The sequence below is a fragment of the Periplaneta americana genome, chromosome 16 (genome assembly GCF_040183065.1).
Source record: "Periplaneta americana isolate PAMFEO1 chromosome 16, P.americana_PAMFEO1_priV1, whole genome shotgun sequence".
NCBI classification, from domain to species: Eukaryota; Metazoa; Arthropoda; class Insecta; order Blattodea; family Blattidae; genus Periplaneta; species Periplaneta americana.
In genome coordinates, this window is record NC_091132.1 from 151863798 (window position 1) to 151877675 (window position 13878).

General features: G+C 35.8%; 2 protein-coding genes across 5 annotated transcripts in view; one reads left to right on the forward strand and one right to left on the reverse strand.

The window, feature by feature from the left end:
* LOC138691344 (uncharacterized) overlaps positions 1-11896 on the reverse strand; it is a 72950-nt gene extending 61054 nt beyond the window's left edge. For all 4 annotated transcript variants that reach the window (XR_011329852.1, XR_011329851.1, XR_011329853.1 and 1 more), the window contains exons 1-3: positions 11834-11896; positions 1314-1453; positions 801-892 (exon numbers count right to left, since the gene is read on the reverse strand). Coding sequence is in view for 1 of the 4 variants with exons in the window: in XM_069813229.1 (XP_069669330.1) it covers positions 801-892; positions 1314-1453; positions 11834-11841 (240 nt within the window). In the remaining 3 variants the exon portion in view is untranslated. The remainder of the gene's footprint in view (positions 1-800; positions 893-1313; positions 1454-11833) is intronic.
* Positions 1-13878, forward strand: part of LOC138691346 (zinc finger protein 665-like) — a 474208-nt gene that overhangs the window by 428352 nt on the left and 31978 nt on the right. The gene's annotated exons all lie outside the window — the stretch shown is intronic.

Here is a 13878-nt window from a genome sequence, read left to right on the forward strand (position 1 = left end):
ATTGACCTATGAAAAACGCTCTTTATTTCGGCATTCGTGAGGTATTAAATCCTCAATTCTGCTTGCTTGCTATTCGTTTTTGTGAAATTGGTATTACTAAGATTTTAATGGCTTTCCATTCACTACAAAAAATAAGAACCCGACCAAAAAACAACGATTAACTCACGTCAATCACGAGATATCAGTACCAAAATTAAAATTACTTTTTGTTTACAATTTCGAATTTGGAAACAGCAGTTACTATGATTATCATTGTTGCAGCGTAGCAAAGTATTGCTATCGGAATATCAGAAGGAAATTAAATTCTTCAAATCCAATATTATTGAATCTTTCTGAAGTAGGCCTACGTTTAAGGCCGTCCACAGTAACACACAACAATTATTATTATTATTATTATTATTATTATTATTATTATTATTATTATTAGTATTATTATTATTATTATTATTACACGAAGGCACTTAAAAATAAGATGTATCCGCCTTCCCTTAGGGAATAAAATGGATAAATAAGGCGATTATGTTCAGCAGGACAAATTTTGGGAGTATAATGAGGCAGGGGGACGCATGACTCGGATAAGAAAGAGGACTACGATAGAGATGAATATGGAAAGGTGGAGGAGAAGAAGCAAGTTAAGGATGAGAACAGAAAGAATAAGACAAATAGGAGTGAGAAAAGGATATGTAGGAGGATGGAAAGTAATGGGTGTGAAGTACAGAATGAAGAATAAAGAGGATATAATTATTAAATGAGATTCCCCTTCTCATGCAGATTACAATGTATGTTTATAGGCCTAATACCTTGATGTCACCCGGCCGCCTGAATCCCAGCTTGTGGTACTCCCCCGGCACATTGATACCCAGCTTCGTCTCGAAGAACTTGACGCATACCCCTGCAACACAACACAAATGTTGGAGTACCATGAATGAATACATACATACATACATACATACAGGTCTCGCAAGCAGGGAATACCGACGAAAGGAATGCGAATGAAACAATGCGATAAGGAAGAGAGGGCGACAGGAAAGGTCACGAGATAGCTTGAATGATATTCAAGAGTACAGTCGGAAAAGAAATGACATCGATAGAATCAGTCTTGCGTTGTGATAGTTACATTACGACTTTAGTTTGTTCCATTGCATGTGAATACGTGTCTTGTATCGCACGGTATTATTACTTCATTCGTAAACATATGTTGCGCCTTTAATTAATTTCGAAATTTTCTCTTGCTACGTTCTTCATTTCCACACCGATGTTCTCATCTGCACGCGCACGCGCACGCACACATACATACACACACACACACTTACAGTCTGCCACGTCCAGTTTTGGGAATCCGTTGTCCTCCAGCGTAAACAGTAGGTCGCATATATTGGGTTCTCTGGCAGGGACGGGGAGAAGAAACAGTGTGGTCACAACGCAGTACCAGACCGCAATCTTCAGTAGGTTCCTAAAAGAAAAACATTTGAATGGAGAAATGAAAAAGAAATGCAAGAAGAAATAGCCTTAAGGTTACAATACACCATACAGCCATGTCACAAAATACAGACTACTGTAGGTCTATACTGATATTAGTTTGCAAGACGTCCTTCCCATTAAGGGCTTAATACATTTCTCGAAAACTTTCACAAAGCAAAACTCAAATATTGCATGTAGGAAAGCCAGTGATTTTCATTCCATTAGTTTAATTTTAATTCGTGTAAGTAAATTCTCGTAATCTTTAAACTCTATTTTGAGGTTATATAACCATAAGACGTTGGTCATATCAGTCAGATTTCTACACGGAATTCTTTGCTTTTGAAAACTATAATAAAAGCACACAACATGAAACATTTTATCTCGGATAAGAATAAAATGAAATATACGATGTATAAATTGCATGAGTATTTATCATATTACTATTATTATTATTATTATTATTATTATTATTATTATTATTATTATTATTATTATTATTGTTATTATTAAAATGGGAGTATACGGTTACAGTGCATCAGTTATTCATAGATTTCAAAAAGGCTTATGACTCGGTTAAGAGAGAAGTTATATATGATATTCTTATTGAATTTGGTATTCCCAAGAAACTAGTTCGATTAATTAAAATATGTCTCAGTGAAACGTAGCCTACAGCAGAGTCCGTATAGGTCAGTTTCTGTCAGATGCGTTTCCAATTCACTGTGGGCTAAAGCAAGGAGATGCACTATCACCTTTACTTTTTAACTTTGCTCTAGAGTATGATATTAGGAAAGTCCACGATAACAGAGAGGGTTTGGAATTGAACGGATTACATCAGCTACGTGAATGTGTTAGGAGAAAATCCACAAACGATTAGGAAAAATACGGGAATTTTACTTGAAGCAGGCAAAGAGATAGGTTTGGAAGTAAATCCCGAAAAGACAAAGTATATGATTATGTCTCGTGACGACAATATTGTACGAAATGGAAATATAAAAATTGGAAATTTATTCTTTGAAGAGGTGGAAAAATTCAAATACCTGGGAGCAACAGTAACAAATATAAATGATACTCGGGAGGAAATTAAACACAGAATAAATATGGGAAATGCCTGTTATTATTCGGTTGAGAAGCTTTTATCATCTTGTCCTCTGTCAAAAAATTTGAAAGTTAGAATTTATAAAACAGTTATATTACCTGTTGTTCTTTATGGTTGTGAAACTTGGACTCTCACTTTGAGAGAGGAACATAGGTTAAGGATGTTTGAGAATAAGGTGCTTAGGAAAATATTTGGGGCTAAGAGGGATAAAGTTACAGGAGAATGGAGAAAGTTACAGAACATAGAACTGCACGCATTGTATTCTTTACCTGACACAATTAGGAACATTAAATCCAGACGTTTGAGATGGGCAGGGCAAGTAGCACGTATGGACGAATCTAGAAATGCATATAGAGTATTAGTTGGGAGGCCGGAGGGAAAAAGACCTTTGGGGAGACCATGACGTAGATGGCAAGATAATATTAAAATGGATTTGAGGGAGGTGGGATATGATGATAGAGACTGGATTGATCTTGCTCAGGATAGGGACCAATGGCGATTGTGAGGGCAGCAATGAACCTCCGGGTTCCTTAAAAGCCAGTATGTAAGAATTATTATTAGCCTATTATTATTATTATTATTATTATTATTATTATCATCATCATATAGTCAACAATCCGAAGACAGGCGACACCTATGAGACTTCACTCGTGAGGCAACAATATCACGAGATAATGTAATAGGGTGGCCACTTCCTTTCCTCCTTCATCACTGACTAGTAACGTATTACACTAATCAGACATCAGATACATACAAATAATTGTTCTTTCTCTGACACATATCAAGTAAGACGTACAGCCTGATAACAGATGTACACTAGTGTCCTGCAATGTTCGTATATGAGAGAAGCAATCAAGACATTACAGACATCGTCTTATTTCATCTCAAAAATTAATCGCAAGATCTGTGATAAAATCCTTAAGCGGTTAAAACATGAAGGTGTGAGGACAGCAAATACAGGCTATTCAAAAAGAAAGGGCAGATTTCAAATATTTATTTCTTCCAAAGTACAAAAGATAGAAAAACAATTCCAACGTTCCTGGACAGACGAAAGTTTAAATTTTGAACAGTCCGGTAGAAGTTCCGATCACGGCCGCATTGGCGCTGTTGCTTGTCATGCGCGGCCGCATTGGCGCTGTTGATTGTCTGTAGTAAAATGGCGACATAACACGAAAAAGCATTTTGTGTGCTGTAATTAGCAAAACTAGAGTCCATTATTCAAGTTCAACGTGCTTTTTGCCGTGAGTTTAATAAACAACCGCCTCGTCATAAGCAGATTTACCAGTGGCATCGAAAATTCGTAGAAGATGGTTGCATCTGCACGCACGTCCACGCACATCGAATGGAAATGTCGAGCGTATTCGTACAGTTTACGAAAGGAACTCAAAAAATCCACAACACGAGCAAGCAGAGAACTGAACATTCCTCAACCAACGGTATGGCGAGTCCTGAAATACCGTCTGAACATGAAGCCGTACCTACAAACTGCAGTTATTGCTAGCATTGCATCCTGACGACCACAACAAAAGGTACGAATTTTGCATTAGTATGCTAGATGATATGGAAGAAGACAATTTTTCTGAACGATTAATCTTTCCGGTAAAGTTAATCGCCATAACGTTAGAACTTGGACAAGTGAAAATCCTATGTCAGTTATTGAACACGAAAGAGATTCACCGAAGATTAACGTCTTCTGTGCCATATCTGTAAACAAAGTTTAAGGACCTTTCTTCTTCATGGAGAAAACTGTGACAGGAATAACTTATCTAGACATGCTTCAAAACTGGTTATTTCCTCAACTTGAAGATGATTCAGATGACTTCATCTTCATTCAAGATGGTGTCCCGCCTCATTTCTCTAACCACGTCCGACGTTACCTGAATGACACCATTCCAGGACGTTGGATTGAAAGAGGAGGAGGAGAAGATCAACTTCATCGCCGGTGCCCTCCCAGGTCTCCGGAACTCACTCCTTGTGATTTTTATCTGTGGGGTTACGTAAAAGACTGTGTTTTTTATCCCCCCTATGCCTTATCCCCCCTCTGCGATATCGAATTGTTGTAGCTGTGAATTCGATAACTAGAGACCAGCTCATTCGTGTGTGGTAAGAAATGAGCCACCGTTTTGATAGTTGTCGTGTAACACATGGTGCTCATATTGAATGCACACAACATTGAATCTTTCTCTGTCCAGGAACGTTGGAACGTTGGAATTGTGTTTCTATCTTTTGTAGTTTGGAAGAAATAAATGTTTGAAATCTGCTCCTTCTTCTTGAATAGCCCTGTATTTTCATTAAACAAGGTGGAACGAACACGACAGGCCTCTTTCTGCAGAGCGAACATCAGTTAATATCGAACTTCACCATACTCGACAAACTTGAACTGTAATGCACGATGCTAATGGTATACATCAGCAAAAACCTCTTTCAGAGATTATTATTATTATTATTATTATTATTATTATTATTATTATTATTATTATTGTGTTCTTGTTGTTCGCAGGCCCCCTCCTACATCTCGTAGGAGATGTTTGGATCTTTGGTAATTTTTCGAGATCGGAAACATTTTCAAATTTTGGGGAAAGGAACTGGCCATCCTATCTCATTATCTCCTTGCTTCATGAGTGATACGTTATTTGTGTCACTCATGATGTACCAACCAGTCTTCAGACTGCTGACTAAACAGCAACAAATTTTGATTTTTGTAGAGAAAAACAACAATTCAACCTTCATTTATATGTTGGCCAAATTTATCAACATAATTGTCCTCAAAATTCGTGCTTTAGTAATATATTTTCATAGTTGGAAACAGGGTCGCATAATGGAAAAACGACATTTTGTAATCATTTTTCCGTACTTCAATTTTTGCTGGATTTACTCACATCCAAATACAGTAGACTATAAAATTGTTATGTTCTATTTAACGACGCTCGCAACTGCCAAGATTATATCAGCGTCGCCGGTGTGCCGGAATGTTGCCCAATAGAAGTTCTTTTACTTGCCAGTAAATCTACTGACATGAACTTGTCGCATTTACGCACACTTAATTGCCATCAACCTGGGCCGGGATCGAACTCGCAACCTCAGGCACAGAAGGCCAATGCTATACCAACAGCGCCACCCAGGCCGCAAAACTTTCATATTAAGATGACATTTTTATTGCATAATCTGATAAGTATAGTTAACAAAGCTACAGCGCTTGTTTTGTTAGATAAAATATATTTCGGAATATTATATATGTATGTGCGTGTGTGTGTGTGTGGCAAATGCTGCAAACTAAGTTCATTAGACGTTCAAATAAACATATTTCAGTCTTGTTTTCAATGAAGAATACCAGACATTCTGAAAGTTATTTGCTTCCATAATAATGAAAGATACTCTCTCTCTCTCTCACGAGCCAATACTGAAGAGAACCACACATATAATTATCTACACCACACCGCCATTAAATATATGAAAAAGACGCAACCCCACTTGATTAATAACTATAAAAATATTTGATTTTTAATAATGTTATTATAAAAAGTTTTATAGCTTTCAGTAACATATACTATATAATATTATATAGCTGCCACTCAGTAAAATATAGAAATCAAAATCTAATTTAAGTTATTCTCTACGTCTACTTATATAACCCCAAAACGTTTCACTTTCATATCATCAATATGGAATTAATGTCTATAATTAATGAAAAATAGTCACATAATGGCATTAAATACAATAATATTTCATTTCTAATGGTAATAATGTCATCAAACCACCTCAGGTTTTGTAGTTTTTAATATCCAATACACAGCTATACCCAGAAAATTACACACCGCAGAATCGAACCTGTAAATTATTTTTAGTAAGTTACGTTTTTAATACCCAATTTAATTTGAGTTCTAAATATGTCAGCATTCTTGCAGATTATGGCCTTCGTGTAATATTGTTTACTGTAGTGTGTGTTTTGTTTTATTCTGAAATGCAATTAGCTAGTTCTCAAAACTGACGACAGATAGATTTTGGAAAATAGGAAAATTATGTTGAAAAATTGACATTTCACTGAAAAGTACTATTTTTCTGTAAAACTTTGAGTTCCAAGCTTCAAAATGAGGGTCATTTACTAAAATCCGTTCACCCATTTTCCCGTAATTTCCATTACCGGTTCAAATTATATATATATATATATATATATATATATATATATATATATATTAGAAAGGAACTAAGTCAAAATTGGCCTTTTTTGTTTTTATTAGCCAAATGATTACTACTTCCAAGACACATCGATTGGAGAAGAAAGGAACTTACACCTTTCCATCTGTCTCTAACATGAGCGTGATATTTGTACTAATAATCCGTGGCGCTACAGCCCGTGAAGGGCCTAGACCGACCAGCCGGCTGCTGGTCTCACGCCCACATGCCGAAGCAGAGGTGAACGATCATCCAACCAGAATGGAGGTATCGTGTGGTTAGCACGGTGATCCCCCCAGCCGTTATAGGTGGCATTCGCAACCGGATTTCGCTACCTATCGTACCTCCCCACGTGTATCACGATGCTGGGTGGGCACCGGTCCCATACACTGGCCGAAAATTCATGAGAAAATTTCTTCCCCCATGAGGACTCGAACCAGCGCGCATTCCGTAACGCGAGTCCTAGGCAGGAGCCTTAGACCACGACGCCACGGCGCGGGAGTGATGTTTGTACTACGGTAAAGAAAAGAACTAAGTCAGGAAGTTAGTGCGTTTCTTCACCGTTTGGACATCGAAAATATGACAATATATCGTTTGTAACTCTGTTATGATACATTAATTTGTGGTATATTTTTTAGACTTGCTTACGAAACATGTGTTTATACAGACAGCAACGAATGTTTGTATAGATAATTATAAAGTGCCGGTAATAAGTTGTTTAGATAATCATTATTATTTTCTTCTTAAAGTATTTTCATTACAGAGAAAGTTGTGTGCGTCAATACATGAACCAGTAACTTCACTAAGATGACCACTAAAATTCAAAGACATGATGAACGTTATCAGCATAATATTATAAACCCGCCCTGCCCCCAATTACCAGTTCGAAGAAGTCTTCTATATGATGCAATTATAAGTTAATATATTTTTCATTCATGATCTTAAATCCAACTAATGTGTGCTGTACATGTATCACGAAGGAAAGGTTCGATAGGGAGCCAAAGGTGTTTGTTCGTTTTTTAAATATTATTTTGATGAAAACATACACATGTTCTCAGATAGCTGCCCAGTACGTCAGTGATGAAAATGCTGAAGCATTTTATGAAGAAATAGTTTCATATTCTACTACACAGGTCCTGGTGCACCATGAATGAGACCTACTAGTCATTTCACATGTGTTAATTTTTTAATGAAACATGTCGATTTTGAATTAATTTTTTGATTCATAATATTATTTTAAAATTTCTAAAATATCAATTTAATCAAAACATATGTAGATCTCCGTTGAATAAATGTTGTTAACTTAGTCTATTTATTTTGTTCTTTCAAAAAACAATTTCCAGTGAAGAAAGGAACTAAGTCTCAAATTTAGAAATATATGTATACCATTGTAGCACAAAATTGTCTTCAAAAGTCTGTTATCATTAAATTCAATCCCATATTATCTTTATATAATATAAGTCTTAAATATTTTATTCTGCTATATGTGCATAAAAAAATGTTTTCATGCTCTCCTGAAAAGTAGCAAATTTTGACTTAGTTCCTTTCTAAAAATTGCGATTCAATTCTTTCATGTGCTAATTAACTAGATTACTTTGTTGACTAGTTTCAGCCTGTGGGCTATCATCAGACCTGGGTGGTCTTCGCGCTTCTGATTGCGTTTCCTGTGGGGGTGTGTTTGTGTAATGTGATGTGGAGTCAAAACGTATGTGTTCTGAAATTGAGTTGTGTGTTGAGGATTTGATGTGGATGTATTTTTGTGTGGCTGTATATCTCGTATTGTTCTAGTGTATTTAGTTTCTGGTTTTTCGGTTCGACATGTAGAATTTCAATGTCTGTGTTATGTTGCTGTAGATGTGGTTGGGATTTATGATGTGTTCTGCGTATGTGAGAATGTTTTGTAATTTTGTTATGCCTGTGAAGTGTTCTTTGTAACGTGTTTTAAATGATCTCTCTCTCTCTTTCTCTGTCCTATGTAGAAGTTGTTGCAGGTATTGCATTTGAGTTTGTATACACTTATATGGTTGTACTCGTTTGTTTGTATCGTATATGTGTTCAGATGCTTTTGTAGAGTGTTTTGTGTTCTGTATGCGATGTTGTAATTTAATTTCGTGAATGAGGCTGCAATCTTGTGTGTGTTTTTGTTTTCGTAGGTTAGTGTGATGTATTTTTTGTTTTCTTGTGTTTGTGTTGTATATGTTTTTTCTAATTCTGTTTTGTGTTCCACATATGCAGAACACATCACAAATGACAACCATACCTATAGCAACATTAACACACACATGGAAATTCTACATCTCCAACCGAAAAACCAGTAACTAAATAATAGAACTAGAATAATACGAAATATAGAGGCACACAAAATCACACCCAAATCAAATTCTCAATACACAACTCAATTTCAGAACACACACACTTTTTGACTCTATATTACACTACACAAACACACGCCCACAGGAAACACAATCAGAAGGCGCGAAGACCATCGGCTGAAACTAGTCAACAAGGCAACTTAGTTAATTGACACGTGAAAACATATACCTATACTTTGTATTCCGAAGTGATATAGTGTTAAAAGTTGTGTAATCTAGATGTATAAAATAAATATTTTAAGAAGTAAAAAGTGAAATATGTTACCCGCCCACCAAAGAAATTAATTTTAATTAACTGACTCTACGCTCGCTTATATTTTCAAAATTCAAATTATAGCTCTGCTGTTATATTATCGTCCCTTAAGGTGCAAATACTCGTAAGCCTCAAAATGTTCGAAATTGAGGTTTTGGTACCTTTGAATTGGTCTAAGTGATGTGCATCTACTTGGAAGATCTCGTAAAGCACATTTTAATATAAATGACGGAAAAGTAAAAATTTAAATACCGCGTGAGCGTTAATGGAGACAAAAACAGTTTTTTCATTCTGTAAAATTTTGATTTTGTGAGATACGAGCATTTGCACCTTAAGCGACGTTATATGCGTGCCAAAAATGCTCTACAATTTTTTTCAGGCCTATAACATATTTTATGGGAGTAGGTACCGGTACATTTTGAAAAAGAAATTAAAAGATGTGTAATAACTAGACACAGAAATTTACCCACAGAGACTACAAGGTTAGATATGCATAGAGTGTTCGTTGTACGCAAGAGAAACATATCCCCATTCAATTGCTGCGATACAAAACACATTTCAGTTGTAACCTGGCCATACCTCAGGCTTCACGTTATTTATGACATAACTACAGTCTTAGCACAACTAACCTAACATCTTCATGTTTGGTATAAATTCTTACCTTTACTAATAACTCAGTAATAATTAAATTGATACTAATGAAGCTTGGAGACATTGATAAAAACCAGATGTTGTTGTATGAAAAAAATTAATACATATTGATTACACAACTTTTAACACTATATCACTTCGGAAAACGTATTACGTCTATGTTGTGTAGAACAGACATCATATACTAAACAAAGACAACAACAAACACGCAGACAACATCATATATTGACACGGATACGTAGATTACATAGGAAACAAAAGACAGATCCAAAACCCGCATCAACACACACAACATACATCCAAAGCTACACTACACATTAGAAATTGAAAACAACAAATCCGTAAATTTTCTAGACATCACAATAACAAAAATCGACAACAAACACACATTCAAAGTCTACGGAAAACCCACAACAACAACAACAACAACACACACACACAATACATCCAATCACCCAACACAACACAAACAAGCTTCATTCCGAACAATGGTACACAGATTACTCAACATACCAATGAACGAAGATGACTACAAAGAAGAGCTAAACACAATCACATATATAGCACAAGAAAACTGTTTACAACCCCAACATAATAGACAACATAATAAGAAAGACAAAACATAATCTCAAAAAGCATAAGAATACAACACAAACACAAGAACACAAAAATATATCACACGAACATACGAAACAAAAAACCACATAAGATTGCAATATCATTCAAGAAATTAAATTACATCGGATACATTACTAATAATACTCTACAAAAGCATCTCAACACAAACAACACAAACAAATACAATCACACATGCGTATACAAACTCAAATGTAACACCTGTAACAACTTCTACATAGAACAGACAGGCAGATCTTTTCAAACACGTTACAAAGAACACATCACAGCCATAACAATATTACAAAACACTTCCACATATGCAGAACACATCACAAATGTTAACCACACCTACGGAGATATCAACACAGACATGGAAATTCTACATGTTCAACCAAAAAACCAGAAACTAAACACACTAGAACAATACGAAATATATAGATATACAAAAACACATCCAAATGAAATTCTTAACACACAACTCAATTTCAGAACACATACACTCTTTGAATCCACATTACACTACACAACCACACCCTCACAGGAAACACAAACAAAAAGCACCAAGACCAGCAAAAATCAGTTCTGAAGATGGCGGATAACAGGCACAAACATGTTAACGAGATAATGTAAAAATTTAACACGAGGAAGACATAATACGTTTTCCGAAAAAAAAAAATTAAGTCTCTAGGTTCTGTAAAAAGAAAAAAAAAAATTCAACCACTCATCCTTTGACTGCTCTTCGCCCTCTAGAGGGCAGCGGTCCCCCGGTTCAGAATCACTATTCTACTCTACATCTGAACATGCAAATATAGTTTCGTCATGTATCTTAAGCCAGGGGGCTGCACTGAAATAAAATGAGGAATAGTGGGCCCCATAATCAAATAGATTAAGAAACAGAAAGCTAAGAATAAAATCTATTTTTTGTTGAATCGTTGCCGTTCTTTTAAATCTCGTTTAACAACTCAATGCGTTTGTCCGCAACAACTCTACCTCTATGATAGAAACTTAAAGCCACTTTTTAGTTATCTGTAAGTTCAATTTTTTCAATAAACATTTGACTCGTACTCATTTATCTATAACTGAACACCATTCTTGGACATCTTGTACAGTACTATATAAATAACATGCACCAAATCAACAGCACAGAATTTATATGGGCAAGAGGTTTGTACTGCTTAATAAACGTCGCTGTTCAGAATGCCAACGTACCTCTCCATCCTTCCGCATTTGTGTTGTGTCCATCGGGCTCGCACTGACAGGTGCACAACCGACCGGTTCATATCTTTATGGATCTCTTTATCTGTTCAGCGGCGTTACGCATACAGTGAGGCATTGAGACCTTGTCCGAGGCCAGGCTCACTGCTAAGTCTAGCTCAATTCACAATAGTTCGTTATGTCAGTGGTCTGTTACATTCTGTAGTTTTCTTCATATCTGCAGTTATTATTTCTTTTTTCTTTCCTTAATTTCCGCTCTTCCTTTATCTTTATTTATCATGATTCTTTACCTTTCCTCCTTCGCTTCTTCTTTATTTTCTTCCTTTATCTTTCATATATTTTTTATGTCTCATTTCCGTACTATTTTTTTCATCTTTTATTATTCCTCCTCACTTCTTTATGATTTCAGTTTCTGTCTCTATTAAGTTACTGCCTTTTCCATTTGATTACCGTGTCTCTAATATCATATCCCTTCATTCCCTTTCTCCAATTTCTTTCTTAATTTTGAAATGTATTATGTGTGGAGGGTCCCTATCACCATACCATGGCGCGTCCTCAGGTTGCGGATAGAGGAGACGGCTCTCAGATAAGGAGGGTAGCTGCGAATATATTGAATAAGCAGTGGCGGACAACCGACAAAGGGTGGTCCTCCAACTTGGGGTGTTAGGCGAAGGGCAAACAACCCATCACTGTAAAAAAACAGCTTGTTACGAAACCACAACATAAGCCTCGGAATGGAACTGATTCTCTGGTACGACCACAGCAACTCGGGAGGAAATAAAACAGAGAATAAATATGATAAATGTCTGTTATTCGGTTGGGAAACTGTTGCCATCCAGTCTACTCTAAAAAAAAACCTGAAAGTTAGAGTTTATAAAACATTTATATTACCAGTTGCTCTGTATGGTTTTAAACTTGGACCCTCAATTTGAGTGAGGAAGAAAGGTTCAGGGTGTTTGAGAATAAGGTGCTTAGGAAAATATTTGGGGCTAAGAGGGATGAAGTTACAGGAGAATGGAGAAAGTTACACAACGCAGAACTACACGAGCACGTATGGGCGAATGCAGAAATGCATATAGAGTGTTAGTTGGGAGGCCGGAGGGAAAAAAACCTTTGAGGAGGCCGAGACGTAAATAGAAGAATAATGTAAAAATGGATTTGAGGGAGATGGGATATGATGGCAGGGACTGGATTTATCTCGCTCAGGATATGGACCGATAGCGGGCTTATGTGAGGGCGTCAATGAACTTCTGGGTTTCTTGAAAGCCATTTGTAAGTAAGTTGTATTCCTTCTTTCACTATTTCATTCTCCCTCGTTTCATCTTCTTTATTTATTTACCACTTCCTCTCTCATTTATTAACTTCCTTGTTTCCTCCTCCACTTCCCTTTCTCCTTTTTCGATTATCTTATACCGTTTTCGTTTTCTTTCTTCCCTTCTTCAATTTTAGTTCATCGTCATATATTTTCTTTCTCCATTTCCAGTTTCATTTTATTTTCTTCCGTATCACTCTTTTTTTTCATTTAAACTCTTCAATCTTACCTAATTTCCATTTTCTTAATCTTTGTTTCCATTTCCATTTTTTCTTTTCTCGTTTTCTTCAAATTTTCTTTCCTCAGTTTCCATTTATTCCTTCTTTTATCCAGTTTCCTTCTCCTTTCCTCATTTCTTTTCTTCTTTTATCAATTTCATTATATTTTATTCCATTTCTTCTTTTACATTTTCTTTCATTTGTTTTTGTTTTCTTTCTCCGTGTCTATAATTTCCCTTCTTACTTTTTTTCATTTTTGATTTTATTTGTCTCAATTTGTTTCTTCTATTGTGTTCGTTTTTTCCAACTATAATTATTCTTCTTCCTTCTCATTCTTTCTTTCTCTCTTCATTTTTTTTTTACTTTCCCCATTTAATATGTTGCTTTTTCAATTTTTTTTCCGAGTTTCCATTTTCAGCTTCCCTATTTTCATTTTCCTCATTTCCCTTCATTTCCCTTTTCCCATAATTCTCTTTATAACTCCTTTCATCTTTCCTCCATTTTCTTTT